This window comes from Tuber melanosporum, assembly GCF_000151645.1.
Source record: "Tuber melanosporum whole genome shotgun sequence assembly, scaffold_13, strain Mel28".
Taxonomy (NCBI): domain Eukaryota; kingdom Fungi; phylum Ascomycota; class Pezizomycetes; order Pezizales; family Tuberaceae; genus Tuber; species Tuber melanosporum.
Genome location: NW_003298786.1, coordinates 99,008 through 113,056, shown reverse-complemented (window position 1 = coordinate 113,056; position 14,049 = coordinate 99,008). Strand labels below are relative to the sequence as shown.

The 14,049-nt window shown below is 47.7% G+C and overlaps 3 protein-coding genes; 2 read left to right on the top strand and 1 right to left on the bottom strand.

The window, feature by feature from the left end:
• Positions 1–633: 633 nt before the first annotated feature.
• Positions 634–2,729, top strand: GSTUM_00004532001 (uncharacterized protein; the record flags this gene model as incomplete). XM_002836062.2 has 4 exons in its annotated part: positions 634–941; positions 1,085–1,234; positions 1,292–1,819; positions 1,881–2,729. The coding sequence occupies exons 1-4, from the start codon at positions 855–857 to the stop codon at positions 2,727–2,729; spliced, it is 1,614 nt and encodes a 537-aa protein (XP_002836108.1). The 5' UTR covers positions 634–854.
• Positions 2,730–4,696: 1,967 nt separating this feature from the next.
• On the bottom strand, positions 4,697–6,692 carry GSTUM_00004531001 (uncharacterized protein; the record flags this gene model as incomplete). XM_002836061.2 has 2 exons in its annotated part: positions 5,743–6,692; positions 4,697–5,557 (listed from the first exon to the last, which is right to left on the bottom strand). The coding sequence occupies exons 1-2, from the start codon at positions 5,914–5,916 to the stop codon at positions 4,697–4,699; spliced, it is 1,035 nt and encodes a 344-aa protein (XP_002836107.1). The 5' UTR covers positions 5,917–6,692.
• A 1,844-nt stretch (positions 6,693–8,536) lies between these two features.
• On the top strand, positions 8,537–13,436 carry GSTUM_00004530001 (uncharacterized protein). XM_002836060.2 has 5 exons: positions 8,537–9,750; positions 9,801–10,775; positions 11,072–11,331; positions 11,400–12,082; positions 12,182–13,436. The coding sequence occupies exons 1-5, from the start codon at positions 9,377–9,379 to the stop codon at positions 12,710–12,712; spliced, it is 2,823 nt and encodes a 940-aa protein (XP_002836106.1). The 5' UTR covers positions 8,537–9,376; the 3' UTR covers positions 12,713–13,436.
• Positions 13,437–14,049: the final 613 nt, after the last annotated feature.

The window sequence follows — 14,049 nt, the reverse complement described above, 5'->3', positions numbered from 1 at the left end:
TAATTTTGATATGATAGTTAATATACCGGCAGTTTAAGGTCCAATTTAGTGCCATGAGAACCATATGGTGAACCGCTCACTAATACTGTTAATATTATTACAGTGGAAAGTTGTATACTGGTCATAGCACATTTGGTTTCATTTCTTGGCTTCCATTGCAAGTTTACTCGAGTACCGTACTCGTACAGTACAGTACCGGCATCAGCTCTCACTTCCTATGATGCCTACCTCAGAGTTATGGGCGGATGCCAGACTGCATCTGCATTGCGGAACTTTGTACCAACACTTCTCGATCCGCGTCCCTGTTACAGATTATTGACAGATAAGGCAATCCAATAGACAGCCGGTCAAAGTCTCCTTGTGTGCTGTAACTCCACCACTCGAGTAGTTGCTGTTCAGTTGTTGCCTGACCATCGATGCAGTAGGGATGGACGGAGCTAAATCCCTTTCTATTCTAGCCCTGTGAGGCTTCCCCGCCCTCTGTCTTGTCCCTTTCTTGTTCCTTTGCTCCGTTCACATTTTTCCTTCAACACCCTCTTCTTCGCCCCACCTCACCTCACCTCACCTCACCTCAGCCTTATCCACATATCAGCTTCCTCACCGGCACTCACCACTGCTGCAAAAGAGAGACCTGAAAAATAAAGGATAGATAAATAGATAGATACTCTCCTACGGTATCTGTAAGGAAAAGCCCTGAGCTTCCCCTCAATTGTTGTTATTATCGCCGTTATTATTGTTAACTCTGATCAATTCCTCATCTCTGCTCTCACCCCTTTATTTAAACCGCTCTTGCTCCGGAAGCTTGCTTATCCCAGATCATTTCAGATCATTACAACCCCAAACCACATTGCAAGATGGCGTCTTCTATTATCGAAGCTTCACAAAAGCACCCTAGACCCGGAGATAGAACATTTGCCTATGGAACTGCCGGGGTGAGCCCTGTCTGCTACTTGTGGAGCTTTTCGGGAGCAATTGCTTACAGTACTTGTTACACCTTCCTTATGTAGTTCCGAATGAAAGCGTGTGTCTTTTCCCGAATCTTGTGGTGTCTTATCCGTTCTCAGCTGCTAAACGGTGATGGGAGTATAGGAATTTGCTTGATTCTGTTGTTTTCCGTGTTGGCCTTCTCGCTGCCCTCCGTTCGCAAAAGCTGAATGGAAAGACCATTGGCGTCATGATCACAGCCTCTCACAATGTTCCCGAAGACAATGGAGTAAAACTTGTCGATCCTATGGTGGGTCACGGTTACCTGGTATCTGGTTTATTGCACAGCTAATATGCATCTCATCAGGGTGAAATGCTCGAAGCCTCATGGGAAGCCCACGCCACAAGTCTAGCAAATGCTCAGAATGACCATGAGCTCATAGCTCGTTATGAGCATCTGATCTCTTCCCTAAAGATCAATGCATCCACCCCAGCTCACGTTATTCTCGCCAAAGATACTCGCGAATCTGGACCTGCTCTTGTTACTGCCTTGACCGATGCCCTCACTTCTGTTGGTGCCAAATACGATGATTATGGGATCCTAACAACACCCCAATTACATTATCTTGTCCGTTGTCTGAATACCCAACACCCCCCGCATAGTGAACCCTACGGAGTGCCAACAGAAGAGGGATACTACAAGAAGATTGGAGGTGCCTATGCAAAGTTGCTGCAAGGCAAACCCAGACCTGGGCCAATTACCGTTGACTGTGCAAATGGGGTTGGTGCGCCAAAACTCAGGGCGCTTGCCGAGTACATTGGGAAGGATACCGGTATCCTCGATGTCAAGATTGTCAATGATCTTGTTGACCAGCCCTCAAAGCTCAATTACCAAGTTAGTCTACCCAATCACTTATTGGCTGGTTGTAGTAGTAAACGTACTTACACTCAGTTAGTGTGGTGCTGACTTCGTAAAAACCCAACAACGACCTCCACCTGCCTCTCAGGCCTCTCCGCTGGCTCGGTGTGCATCCCTTGACGGTGATGCTGACAGGCTAGTATACTACTTCTCCGATTCAGACGGCACCTTCCGTCTGCTCGACGGAGACAAAATTGCTACTCTGGTGGCTTCGTTTATCACCGACCTTGTAAAATCAGCAGGTATTTCGGACCTCAAGGTTGGGGTTGTTCAGACTGCGTACGCCAACGGCTCCTCAACGGCATACATCACCAAGACTCTCGGTTTGCCGGTCATTTGCACACCTACTGGTGTCAAGCATCTTCATCATGCAGCCACTAAGTTTGACTGCGGTGTTTATTTCGAGGCTAACGGACATGGGACTGTGGTCTTCTCCCACGCAGCCCACACAACCATTGCTTCACATTCACCAGAATCCCCTGCCCAAGCCAGTGCCTTGGAGAACCTCTGTGCCCTCATAAATTTGATTAATGAGGCTGTGGGAGATGCCTTGTCTGACCTTCTCCTCGTAGAGGTTATTCTGGTGCACAAGGGCTGGGGTCCAAAGGAATGGGACTCCACGTATACCGACCTACCAAATCGCTTAGTCCGTGTTGAGGTGAAGGATAGAACTGCCTTCAAGACAACCGACGCCGAGCGAAAGCTTGTGGAACCCGTGGGTGTGCAAGAGAAGGTTGATTCTCTTGTTGGGAAGTACAAGCAGGGAAGGGCCTTCGCTAGAGCCTCGGGGACCGAGGATGCCGTAAGGGTATATTCTGAAGCGGCGGAAAGGGGGGAGGCAGAGGAACTTGCCAGGCTGGTCGCTGACGTTGTGGTACAGTTCTAAAGGGAACATGGGCGGGTGGACATAAAAGCGCAGGCGATACATTAAAAAGGGGTTTTCTTTGTTATTCCAAGGGGGGGGGGGTTGATGTTGACGATGCTCCTTTTCCGCCACTATGTTTCACGATTCCTGTTGTTTTTAGTCATTACCACAAACATAATGACATTTGGGGAAGAAATAAGCTGGAGTAAAATCTGCTTTCCTTGATGGATATCGTGCCACTGCGCCCGATTACGGGTTGGTATCTCGGTGCCGGTACAGCACCGGTATAGTACTCGAGGGACCCCGGAATACAGTGCGGGTATATGTCACACCAAGCGCGATCTTGTGGCTTGACTTGTACTCGTATGATATGATATATCAAACGCCCCGAGAGAAGAAAACAAGTTGCAACACCACACGGTATCCCACCGTCCTTAATAATTCACTATTTAAGTTACCAAAAACTGTTAAACACCATACCGGCACCGTACGACTCACCAGGCCTCTGGACTACTGGTACCGTATCTATCCATCCACCCATCGAACCCCGGCCGCCTCCACAATAAAGTGAGGGCACCCCAAACAAATTCATCCCTCGGCCCTCGGCCTAGATTAATTGATACCATATGATACCATCCGTCATCTACAGTATTAGTTACGATAGCAGTAGGGAAAGCTCCCAAGTCCAACGGAACAAGCCGGCGGCTCAAAAACAAGCTTTTCTTTCGTGATCTCCCGTTCAAGAACTTGTGTAACCGCACTTTTGCCCTCGGTGAGGAAAAAAAGGTTTATTATTATCTTATCTGATCCGATTTGCCCCGGTTACTTGTACAGTACTAGTACTTTGTTGTGTATGGTGGGTCGGGTGAATGTTCGTACGCTGTGCAGATACATAGACTACGGTACTCGAGTACCGTAGTCTACGAGTCTCATAGGTACCGCACTGGATGGGGTATATATTCCGGTACTCGAGTACTGGTATGATACGGTAGCTCTACTGCGCAATACGAATAGTGAAATGGACGAGGTTTTTTTCTTCTCCCTTTTTCTCCCTTTTTTTCTTTTTCTTTTTGTGGGGGTGGGCAGGGCATTATTGTATGAGGTTTCGTGATGCCGACTTACGGCATTGTCACAGCTATCTACCGTACCTGTACATTAGATTACTGTACTCGAGTACCGGTACTCGAAATGCGTAAAGAGGGAGAAAGAGACCACAGCGCCGTGTGAGAGCAGTGCACTGAATGTATTTGTAATCCCTCATCTAATTCTTACGCCTTGCTCGCTTGCTCAGTCGGACAGCACCGTACAGTACGATGCGATGTGCTCTTTGGGGGTACAGTATGCCACCCACCCACCTCTGTCATACCCCCCCCCCAACAAAAAAAAAAAAAAAAAGAAGGCATAAAATAACCTTTACGATATCCACGCAACGAGTGCAAAAAAAAGAATGAAAAATGGAAAAGTAGGTATTAAGTAATGACGTTATCTACAGCGGAATAGGGTATCCGTGAAATGAGTACGGTACCAGAACGAGTGGTTATGCACGCATGCAGTGTAATCCTGGCCTTTTTTCCCTTTGATCGTTCGCCACGCATTTCCCGAAGGGTAGATATAGACCACCGGTATGAGACAAAAAGACAAATACTGTAACCGAAAGAAAGGGAAGAGAAAAAAAACTCCTGCCGTCCTGACCGGCTGATCGGTTGATGGTATCTTTGATATCCTTTGGTTTCCATATTAATAGGCTATTGTAGTCGAGGGTATTCTAAAAAATGCCTGGGGGCAAAATAAAAAGCATGTGCAAAGTATGTACGAGAATTAATGACGATAATGATGACGGGTATGAAAGAGAGAGTTTTTTAAGCTTTCAATCTTTGCGGTGGAACGACAGATCCGACGTCTTTCCTTGAATCCACTACCAGGAATCTGACAGATGGCAAGTTTTTCGTCAGCAAGGGCGTATGTGGACGTGGCAACAGAGGAGATAGTCAAGGGATGAAAGAGGGAAAAGAGTAAGAGAAAGAAGGAGGTAGAGTGAGTGTTGCTACGTACTTGTACCACCACATACCAGGCAGGATCGTGGCGGCATGCCAGAGGCTGTGGGCGTCTAGAGCGCCAGCGAGGGGCGGAAAATCGAGCAGTTCCAGGCTCATAGCCATAATCAACCACATAACAATCAAACCAGGCCAAGCGGCCCAAAAGCTCTTTAGCCTCGTGTAGTGCCGAATAGACCAGTAGGTCCATAGGGTATTCGTGATTGATCCCACAACGACGTTGGCAGCCATGTTGTAGGTGTAGTCCCACCGGATGCCCAGGAGGAAGTAGGCGTGAGCAGTGTAAGAAGCGATGCACACAATCCCCCAGATCCGCAGAGCGCGTGCATAGGTTGACCTGTAGAGCCTGAATATCCTGATTGGAGCTAGATATAGGCCGTAGAGGACATTAGCGCCAGCAGCAAAGTAGTCCATTCTCTCCGTAAAGACGAAATCACGCATGTGGAAGACGGTGGACCAAAACCAGCAGAACATGCCAAAGATGCTGAAGAGCCTGTAGTATGGGTAGAGCGGGTATGAGCGAGGTAATTCGCGCTTGAGGCTTTTCAGGCCAGCATAGTGGACATAGCCGTTCAGGATGGAGAAGAGCACACTAAAGGGCTCCTGGATGCCCCAAAGTCGTTTGAATGGCCACTTTCCATGAAATTGCTCGGTTGACTGGCCATTTGCAGCTCGTGAAGCTGTGACGGAGCGTTGACATGCATAATCGCATTCGGAGGGACAATTCCAAAGGAGGAGGCGGAGGTGTAGAGGAAGTGGAGTCTTCTCGGAAAGACAATTCCTCTCCTTGCAGCCCTGCTAGAGAAATTAGAAACGAGAAACGTGATCGATCACCAGAACCAGAGAAGAAGAAAAAAAGGAAGCGAGGAAAGATAAGGGTGAGACGGAGGTGGAGATGGAGGAGATAGGATAGGTGGGTAGGTAGTGGGAGGAAGAGTAGATGGTCAGGAGATCTGAAAGGGATTGAGGGGGAGCTGAACCTGCACACAATCCTTGAATTCCGGGAGACGGTCACCTCGCGAAGCGGCTGTTGGGGAAGCGAACAGGGAAACAGCAAACAAAAGGAAGGAAAAGATGGCCAGGGCACGGCATAAGGACCCTGATGATGATGACGATGACGATGAAGGGAAGTGAGTGCGGGGTAATAGCCACATGGCTTAGGCGGCAGGGTGTGAGAGGAATGGGGAAAGGTAGGAGGAGGAAGAGGTAAACTAGTGGAGGATGGGAGGGGCTTGGTTGCTCGGTGAGGCAAGTATGATAGGAAACTCGGGCTCGCTGCTCGCGTGTCCAAACTCCAAATAAAGAGGGAAAAGGAAAGGAAAGCAACTGACAACAACCCGTCCACGAGCACTGTACGAGTACTGTACCGTGGTAAGTTACGGGTATGATACTGTAGCTTAGCTGACATGCAAGCAATTGACTACCGGTATGATAATAATATGATACCGTACCGGTAATGTACGAGTGCGATAGCAACGACACACCCACTCGCTCGCTCAGCTCATGCAATCCGCACCGAGTAGGAAATCTCAAACCACGGGTAGGAAGGAAGGAAATACGGTAAGAGCTTTGAGGAAGAAGGTAAATAGAGATCTCAAAAAGGACCAGAGAGAGACACACCTGTCCTACCATTGACGGTTTTTTGTGATGGTATTTGCATGTTCTGGAAAGAACCCTTCGAATCGGGTTCTCCGTTTGCTTGGTCTTGCTTTGGCAACTTCCGTTCGCGATGCCCCGTCTCCACATGCTTTCTTTGGGGAACCCACCGGAAAACCACGACCCCAGATGTGTGCCCTGCCCGGGACGGTGCACAACAAGCACTGGCCCAGCTGTGATCGAGTACCGGCGCCATAATACTCGTGTTATGTGCTAGGACTCGAGTGCGGTACTCGTACAGTACAGCACTCACATACGGGCACCACACTTGGCCAACCGGGCCTGTCTGTCCGAAGGCTACCTCTCCTATGTTACTAAGGCAGCAGCAGTGACACTCTCCTGTTGTCACTACCGGTAGCCAGCCATGCTATAATAGATACGGTAGGGGAGTGGAGGCGGAGTTGGATTTTGACCCTTCTCCCTTTTCATTACCGCAAATATTCCCTCACAAGGGGAGGGAACAAAGCGTAGCATATGATAATGTGCCAATTGTGTTGTAGCTCCCAAGTGCGTCTCAAGCAATGCTTGGTGGAAAAGTGCTCCTACGGCGGTATTATGGGGGTTCTTGTGATTAAATTTTGTATAATTTCTCACCTGTAAATCGGTCACTCGCTACTCGTCAGCACCGTTCGAGACAAACGATCACATGTCCTTCGTGCTAGCCCGTCTCCTCCCGACGTCAGCTATCGTGGTAAACGTGTAAGATGGCTTGGAGTGAAGGATCAGGGTTGAAATGGCTTCAAGCGAGAAAGCTCTTTCCCCTCTGTGATTCCTGTTCGAGTTGACCACGGAGAATTGCTCCTCACTCGGCGAACGGGAGGGGAGGGGGAGTCAGGGAGGGCACACCAGCCTGGGGTAAAACGTTTGGTTGATAAACCGTTTTGTCATTACTCTGCTGCCCATTGGTAGGAAGAGGGGAAGTGCCTTTTCTTATTCTTCATCCCTCATCCAGCAATCAGAAGAGGAAATCGCTCTAAAGTCGAGAGTTGTGATAGTCCCCCCCATCTTTGGCTATCCTTTTGGGTGGCCAACTGTCTCTCCCTCTGTGAGTGAGTGAGTGAGTGCGGTTCACCGCTGTGTGTGGTGTTCTCTGCTGGCTGTAATAATTCCAACTTATTATTGGGATATGACATCCGAAGATGGTATTTGTTTTTTGTTTTTGATAGATAACCCACCTCCTTCTCCGACTTCGAAATCTGTAGAGTGACACCTGCCTAGTAACCGTCCTCTAAATTTACCACTTTCCCGAAGTCACCGAACCATGTATTGTTCCCACGATGTCGTTCCTCAGCCGCCGATAGCTGTATCCAACCACTTTCCCTCATCTTGATCCATCATGCCCATCTCTTCTAATTCCTGTCACTTCTCTGTCTACTAGTACAACTACTTGTACTCGTACTGCTGTTGCTCGTCCGCCTGCTTTAGGGTTCCATGCCGCTCGGCATTATCGTTGCTATTACAAGTCTGTGATTGATTATGATACATTGCAGTGCCGATACTGTGCTGGGTGCTGCTTCCCGCAAGGCCGCCGCGCTATTGCTTGCCACCGCTGCTGAGTCCGCCCCTCGGACCGTATCATTGCGTGCCCCCTCTTCATCAACAGCTTGCTGCCTCAATTTGCTTCTGCTCCTCCTTGCGGACATTTTGTTCCTTTGCAAATGGGGCCATGGATGCCCCAGCTAGAGAGACAGACATTTCCTCTTCCATCATATCCTAGATGTTGTCGCCGCTCTCTGCCCCCCCCCATCTGCCTCCTCCCCCTCTAGACTCTGTTTTCTATTCTTTTATCCCACCCCTCATCCCTCCCTCCCTAAATTTCCTTCCATTCTCGTCCATCTGCAAACTCCCCATCCCCGATATCCCACTCCAAGCTGCAATTACCGTACTTGCTCAACCCCCCCCCCTTTTTTTTTGCCTTTCGCCTTTCTTGCTCTTCTACTTGTCCTTTCCCTCATCACCGAACCTGCATACCCTGCTACCATCCATATCTGGTAGTCTAGCTGCGACTTCTACGAGAGTGAGTGAGTTTGCTTGGTTTGAGCTGGAGCGTGCATACCCCTTACTTACTATTTACGTCTCCCATCGTCGTCTCTCCCCCGAGAGGTCTGAGACAATCTTGTTAAGTGAGCAGGAAGGAAGAGAAATAGTATAAAAAAGTAGAAGATTCCATTTTAAATAATCACCAGATCTTGAGGAAAACCACAGCTTTAAATCCAGCCCACGTTCCGGGCCTGCACAGGGAGTTGGCGTCCAAGACACAAGTTAGCGTCCGGCTCAGGTAGCAACATCAGTGCTCGCAGAGTGTGCAGCGCAACAACCTTCTTCTCTGTGCCTGGAAGTTCTGTCCGCCCACCCAGTGAAATTTCCTCGGGCTGATTTTAGCCTCCGTCGACCATTGGTCCCACCGAGTGTTGCGGGATACAGTTAAGAGGGAAACCCAGTCCAGCACCTAAAAGCAGGGAATTTCAGGGAGCCGAGCTGTAAGAGTAAAAAAGGAAGGGAAAGAGGAGAAGTAGGACAAGCCCCTCGATTATTTTCCTCGACTGGACGGAAAGCTGGAATCAACATCTTTGGATCTGTCGGTTGGCACTTTGGAACAATATCGGGAGCAGATCGATCATCATCACTCTTTGGGACAGGGCCAGCGGCGAGAAAGAACGGACGAAAAAGAGCAAGAAAAAAAAAGAGAAAATAATCTAAAAAGTGCGCTGTGGGAGGAGAAACCGGGAATAGACCTAAAGTTACGGTTTACTCACCTAGAGCAACGGTACAACCACAAGACTTAGCGTCAACCTCTATCCCCTCCTCTCTTCACTTCTCCACTCGCTCCTCCTTACACCTATTTGCTGCTTTTTGCGCCCAACGAAAGTGACAGGTGGGTGAGAGTCCACCAAACCCTCGACTATTTTTACTTTTACGCCGGGAGTATCCAAAAAGTAGAAGAAGACATCAACCATCATGGTCACGGCATTTCAATTCTTCCGTGGCGGGGGCACCTCACCAGCCTCGTCTGCTCCAGGAACACCCCTCCTAACCTCTCACGTCACTACGGCTCAATCGTCATCGACAGCGCCCGCGACTCCGATTGCGGGACCTTCCCCGACCACCGCTACCGCTCTTCCAGAGTTGAGCTGCCTATCTCCACTTTCACGTAGACAGTCGCCCGTTTTGCGTACTGGCTCGACTCCCCTGGGTAGTTCGGGTAACGGGACTACCACTGCCACTTCTCATTCAAATGCTGTCGCTTCCCCAAGGCCTCAATTGCCTTTGAACACGGCTGCTGCGGTAAGCTCCTCAGCCTCTAACATGCTTAGAGCAGTAGCGGGTCAGAGGTGAGCGCTTTTTGTACTTTCCGTTTGTGTCCTGGTTTCTACCCGCGAAGTGCGCTGTCCTTGGTGTCACATCTCAACAATTCCCTGAATTTGTCTCCCATTTTCTTTTGCTGCAATTGCTCTTTTGGCCATCTGGCTTCTGTGTTTTGTCTTGTTCACGAGATGTGGCGTGCAATTTCAAATGGCCTACGAATATTACTTCTCTTCAACCCTCAAAGCTGGACTGACGGTCCGGATATTGAACACAGATCAGATGATGATGAGAACTTGAGCGGCCAGACAACACCCCACCCGAGCGGCCTAGACAAGAGATTGCCTGGGATACTACATGGTTTCTCACAGGTTTGTAGTGAACTTCTACCTTTTCTCCGTCGAAACACTACACCGCTGGAGCCAAGACTCCCACCCCAATCCAGAAAAACGGTTTCCTTTGAATCCAGCTCGTGTCATTTCCTTTCTGCCTCCTTGTCGGATATGGGATTAGAGGGGAAAGAGAGTAAAAGGCTGACAGGGGACGTTTTTTCGGACGGAAAGGATACACCCCCGGCCACACCTCGAGGGACCGCGTCAACCGGTAGTACACTAAGTGGTTCTACCGCGGCTACAACCCCTTCAACTTCTAGGCCCAACTCAACATCCGCATCCAACAATAACACTACACCAATGTCCCCCAAACCTGTCAGTCCTGGGAGCGGAGCCTCAAGTAATGCGGCGGCTCATGCAGCAGTTGTTCCCCCAAAGGGAAAAATGGTTGTCAAAATCATCGAAGCGAGGAATTTACGACCTAGCAAGGACCCATATGTTGTTTGCACCTTTGAGAGTAACGAGTTTATTTCCAAAGGTCCTAAAAAGTCTGATGACTCAGGCGACGGTTCTGATAATGAGAAGGCGGCCCTGGCTCCTGGGCGGGGAATCGCAATTCCCATGAAAAGCCGTCAAAGCTCCAGTACTAGCCTTTCGGAATTGCAGGGTGGGGGTTCAAAGAAAGGGATAACAAATCCCAAATGGGAACATGAAGCGGTATTGTGAGTTTACCTAATTTATGTTGGCATTATTCATTTTTCTTTTATTTCTATTTTTTTCTTCTTTTTTTCTCTGCCCACTTTCCACTTCCACTTCTCGCCGCTTTCACATGAATCTTTTGTCTTTTATTTTTACGTCTCCCCCCACTTTGGGTGGATTTATAGCCCCCACTTCAACCTGTGTCACCTTCGCTATTTTTCTAGCATCCAACCGGAAAGCGTCAAAAAAAAAAGGAGCGGCTGCCGTTGCTACATAGACCAACAATGGGAAGGATATTTCGCTGACGTTGCATAATCAGTGATGTGCTTGGTGAGCAATCAGAGATTGACGTGTCGATATATGACCGTTCAAACCAAGAATGCTTTTTGGGCCATGTTCGAATGTGTCCTTTGGCTACTAGGGAACAACAATCTGGTCTAGATAATTGGTTTGCTTTACAGCCCAGAACACATCACGAGAGTGTTGCGGGAGAGATTCGATTGCAGATTAGCTTCGAGAGAATCTCTAAAAAGCATTATGGCCCTGATGATTTTGAAGTGCTACGGCTGATCGGTAAAGGTGAGTTTTATGTTCCTGCGATCGGTCCGAATCGTCTGCGTTAACCCGGATACTAACATTATACACAGGAACTTTCGGTCAAGTCTACCAGGTCCGGAAAAAAGATACTAAACGGATTTATGCTATGAAAGTCCTGTCCAAGAAAGTAATTGTTCAAAAGAAGGAAGTGGCACACACGCTTGGTGAACGTAACATCCTTGTCAGGACCGCGACTACCGATTCACCATTCATTGTTGGATTGAAGTTCTCGTTCCAAACGCCTACCGATCTCTACTTAGTGACGGACTACATGTCTGGAGGGGAGCTGTTCTGGCATTTGCAAAAGGAAGGCAGATTCAAGGAAGATCGTGCCAAGTTTTATATCGCGGAGCTTATTCTTGCGCTGGAACATCTGCACAACCATGACATCGTTTACCGGGATTTGAAGCCAGAGAACATTCTACTTGATGCTAATGGCCACATCGCACTTTGTGACTTTGGACTTTCGAAAGCGAACTTGTCTGCGAATGCTACTACAAATACATTTTGTGGAACTACCGAGTACCTCGCTCCAGAAGTTCTGCTGGACGAACTGGGGTATACTAAGATGGTTGATTTCTGGTCTCTGGGAGTGCTGGTGTTCGAAATGTGTTGCGGGTGGAGTCCGTTCTATGCCGAGGATACCCAACAGATGTATAAGAACATCGCGTTCGGGAAGGTCCGCTTTCCACGGGATGCTCTCAGCCTTGAGGGTAGAAACTTTGTCAAAGGTGTAAGTTTAAATCCCCCCAGATTTGGCGTAGCATGTGCACTGGCCAGGTTTTATCGTCTTAGCCGTGCATCTGGGCTGATATCATGACCTCCATCCTAGCTTCTCAATCGAAACCCGAGACATCGTTTGGGGGCTACACTTGACGCGAAGGAACTTAAGAGTCATCCTTTCTTCAATGACGTGGATTGGAACGAGCTTTTACGCAAAAACGTTATACCCCCTTTTAAACCGACGCTTAGCTCGGAAACCGATACATCAAACTTTGATCCGGAGTTCACCAACGCTCCGATGTCTCAGTCATTGAATGCACGAGCTGCTGCGTTGGCTTCTGGAAATCTGGCAGCAAGTACCCCCCTTAGCCCGGGGATGCAGGCTAATTTCAGAGGCTTTACTTTTGTGGATGAGAGTAGCATTGATGATCACTTCTTAGGACGGGATGAGTTGGCGCGAATGGACGAAGGCGAGGAGGATGGCGATTGGGACGAAAGACATGATAATAGGAGAAATAACGACGACGAAGATGATGCGAGGGGATTCGACGGAAGGGGCAATCGCATGAGTGGAATAGTCAAAACCGGTCAAGCGGACGATGAGGCAGGCATATTCGTTAACGACGGTATGGATATATAGCGAGTGTTTCCCTTTTTAGTTGGAGGATACGGGTATCTGTTTCGGATTTCCATTTAAAGTTCTTTTTCTTTTTTCGTTTCATCCTCGAAAGCATTGACAAAATAGCATCATCTGGTATACTTCATGGCCATTGGTAAGATTAACTAGTGCAATTCCTACGAATATGGGATTATTATTGTTCCCCATTTCGTTTCATTATGTTCTATGGCTGCTTCATAGTGTTCCTGACTTCTACTACTACTACTTAGTATTTGTCCTTTTTTCATGTTTTTTTTTTTTTTTTTGCCCAACCGATTGTGCGAAGAAAGAAGGAAGGGAAAAAAAGAAACGAATTTCCTTTTTGAATGTGATTTTAACATTTTTCTCATTTGTTGCTATCACGATCTCGAGCAAAGAAAGGCCAGGAGGAGAGGAATTGAATAAGGGAGAAAGAATTGCATGGCAGTATAGGCTAGCAAGCGGTCATTGAGATTTGGAACTTTGTTGCTTAGATTAGCAATAAGTGTTTCGTTTCTTTTTCTCTTTCTCATTTTTTTTATTTTTTTTTACATAATTAATTTTTGTTATATCACGGAGCACGGGGTTCTTTTTCCTTTTTCCATTTTTTTTTTTCCACTTCCCCTTATCTCCTGCTTGTTCTTTTCATCCCTTCTCCTCACTCTTTAGTGGTTACTCCGGAGGAGAGGAAGAAAGAAAGAAAAGGATCATTCTTAAGTTAATCAAATTTGAGCAATTGCATGCTACTAGTATGGTAATTTTGTTTGTTCACACTTTCTTCTTCCACGAGCTAAAGCACGCTTATTGCATCTACCTATCTTTGTAGTTGTGCCTACGTAAATTGCTTGTTTTTTATTTTCCCGTTTTTAATTTTCTTGTTTATAGGGTGGCATATCATTGCATAGCATAAGATGGGTGGATGACTCGATGAATGAAAGAGTATTTATTTTGGTTTATCCGTAGTTGGCATTTGGAAGCGTTTTTGTGAGGCGAGTGATAATTGGGATGGACTGGGGGTTGCCGTGTTGTGGCGTTCATGAGTGTGTGTAATGGGGTACGGTAGTTAGAGAGGGGAATGGAAGAATAGAAGAAAAGGGTACGAGTACTGTACTGTACTACTGTACATAAAGTTGTAGTGTAAGCGGGTGTATAAAAAGCTTTGGATCAAAGAATGCTTGAGGGTGATTTGAGAATTCTGGAAAAAGAAAGGGAGAACGGGGAAGTATGATATCCTTTGCAAACTGGTGGTATGCATCGCCTGCAGCCTGGTGACCTATCATAGTACCGAACGCTAGCCTTGAGCTTCCAGGGTTTGCCTGGTGAACAGCTTCTGATGAAAT

What these genes read in the sequence shown, in the direction of transcription:
- GSTUM_00004530001 (XM_002836060.2), top strand. Translation starts at nt 9,377, where the DNA reads ATGGTCACGGCATTTCAATTCTTCCGTGGCGGGGGCACCTCACCAGCC. An exon ending in GCTACGGCTGATCGGTAAAG is followed by an intron (nt 11,332 to 11,399) that starts GTGAGTTTTATG and finishes CATTATACACAG; the next exon opens with GAACTTTCGGTCAAGTCTAC. An exon ending in GTAGAAACTTTGTCAAAGGT is followed by an intron (nt 12,083 to 12,181) that starts GTAAGTTTAAAT and finishes CCTCCATCCTAG; the next exon opens with CTTCTCAATCGAAACCCGAG.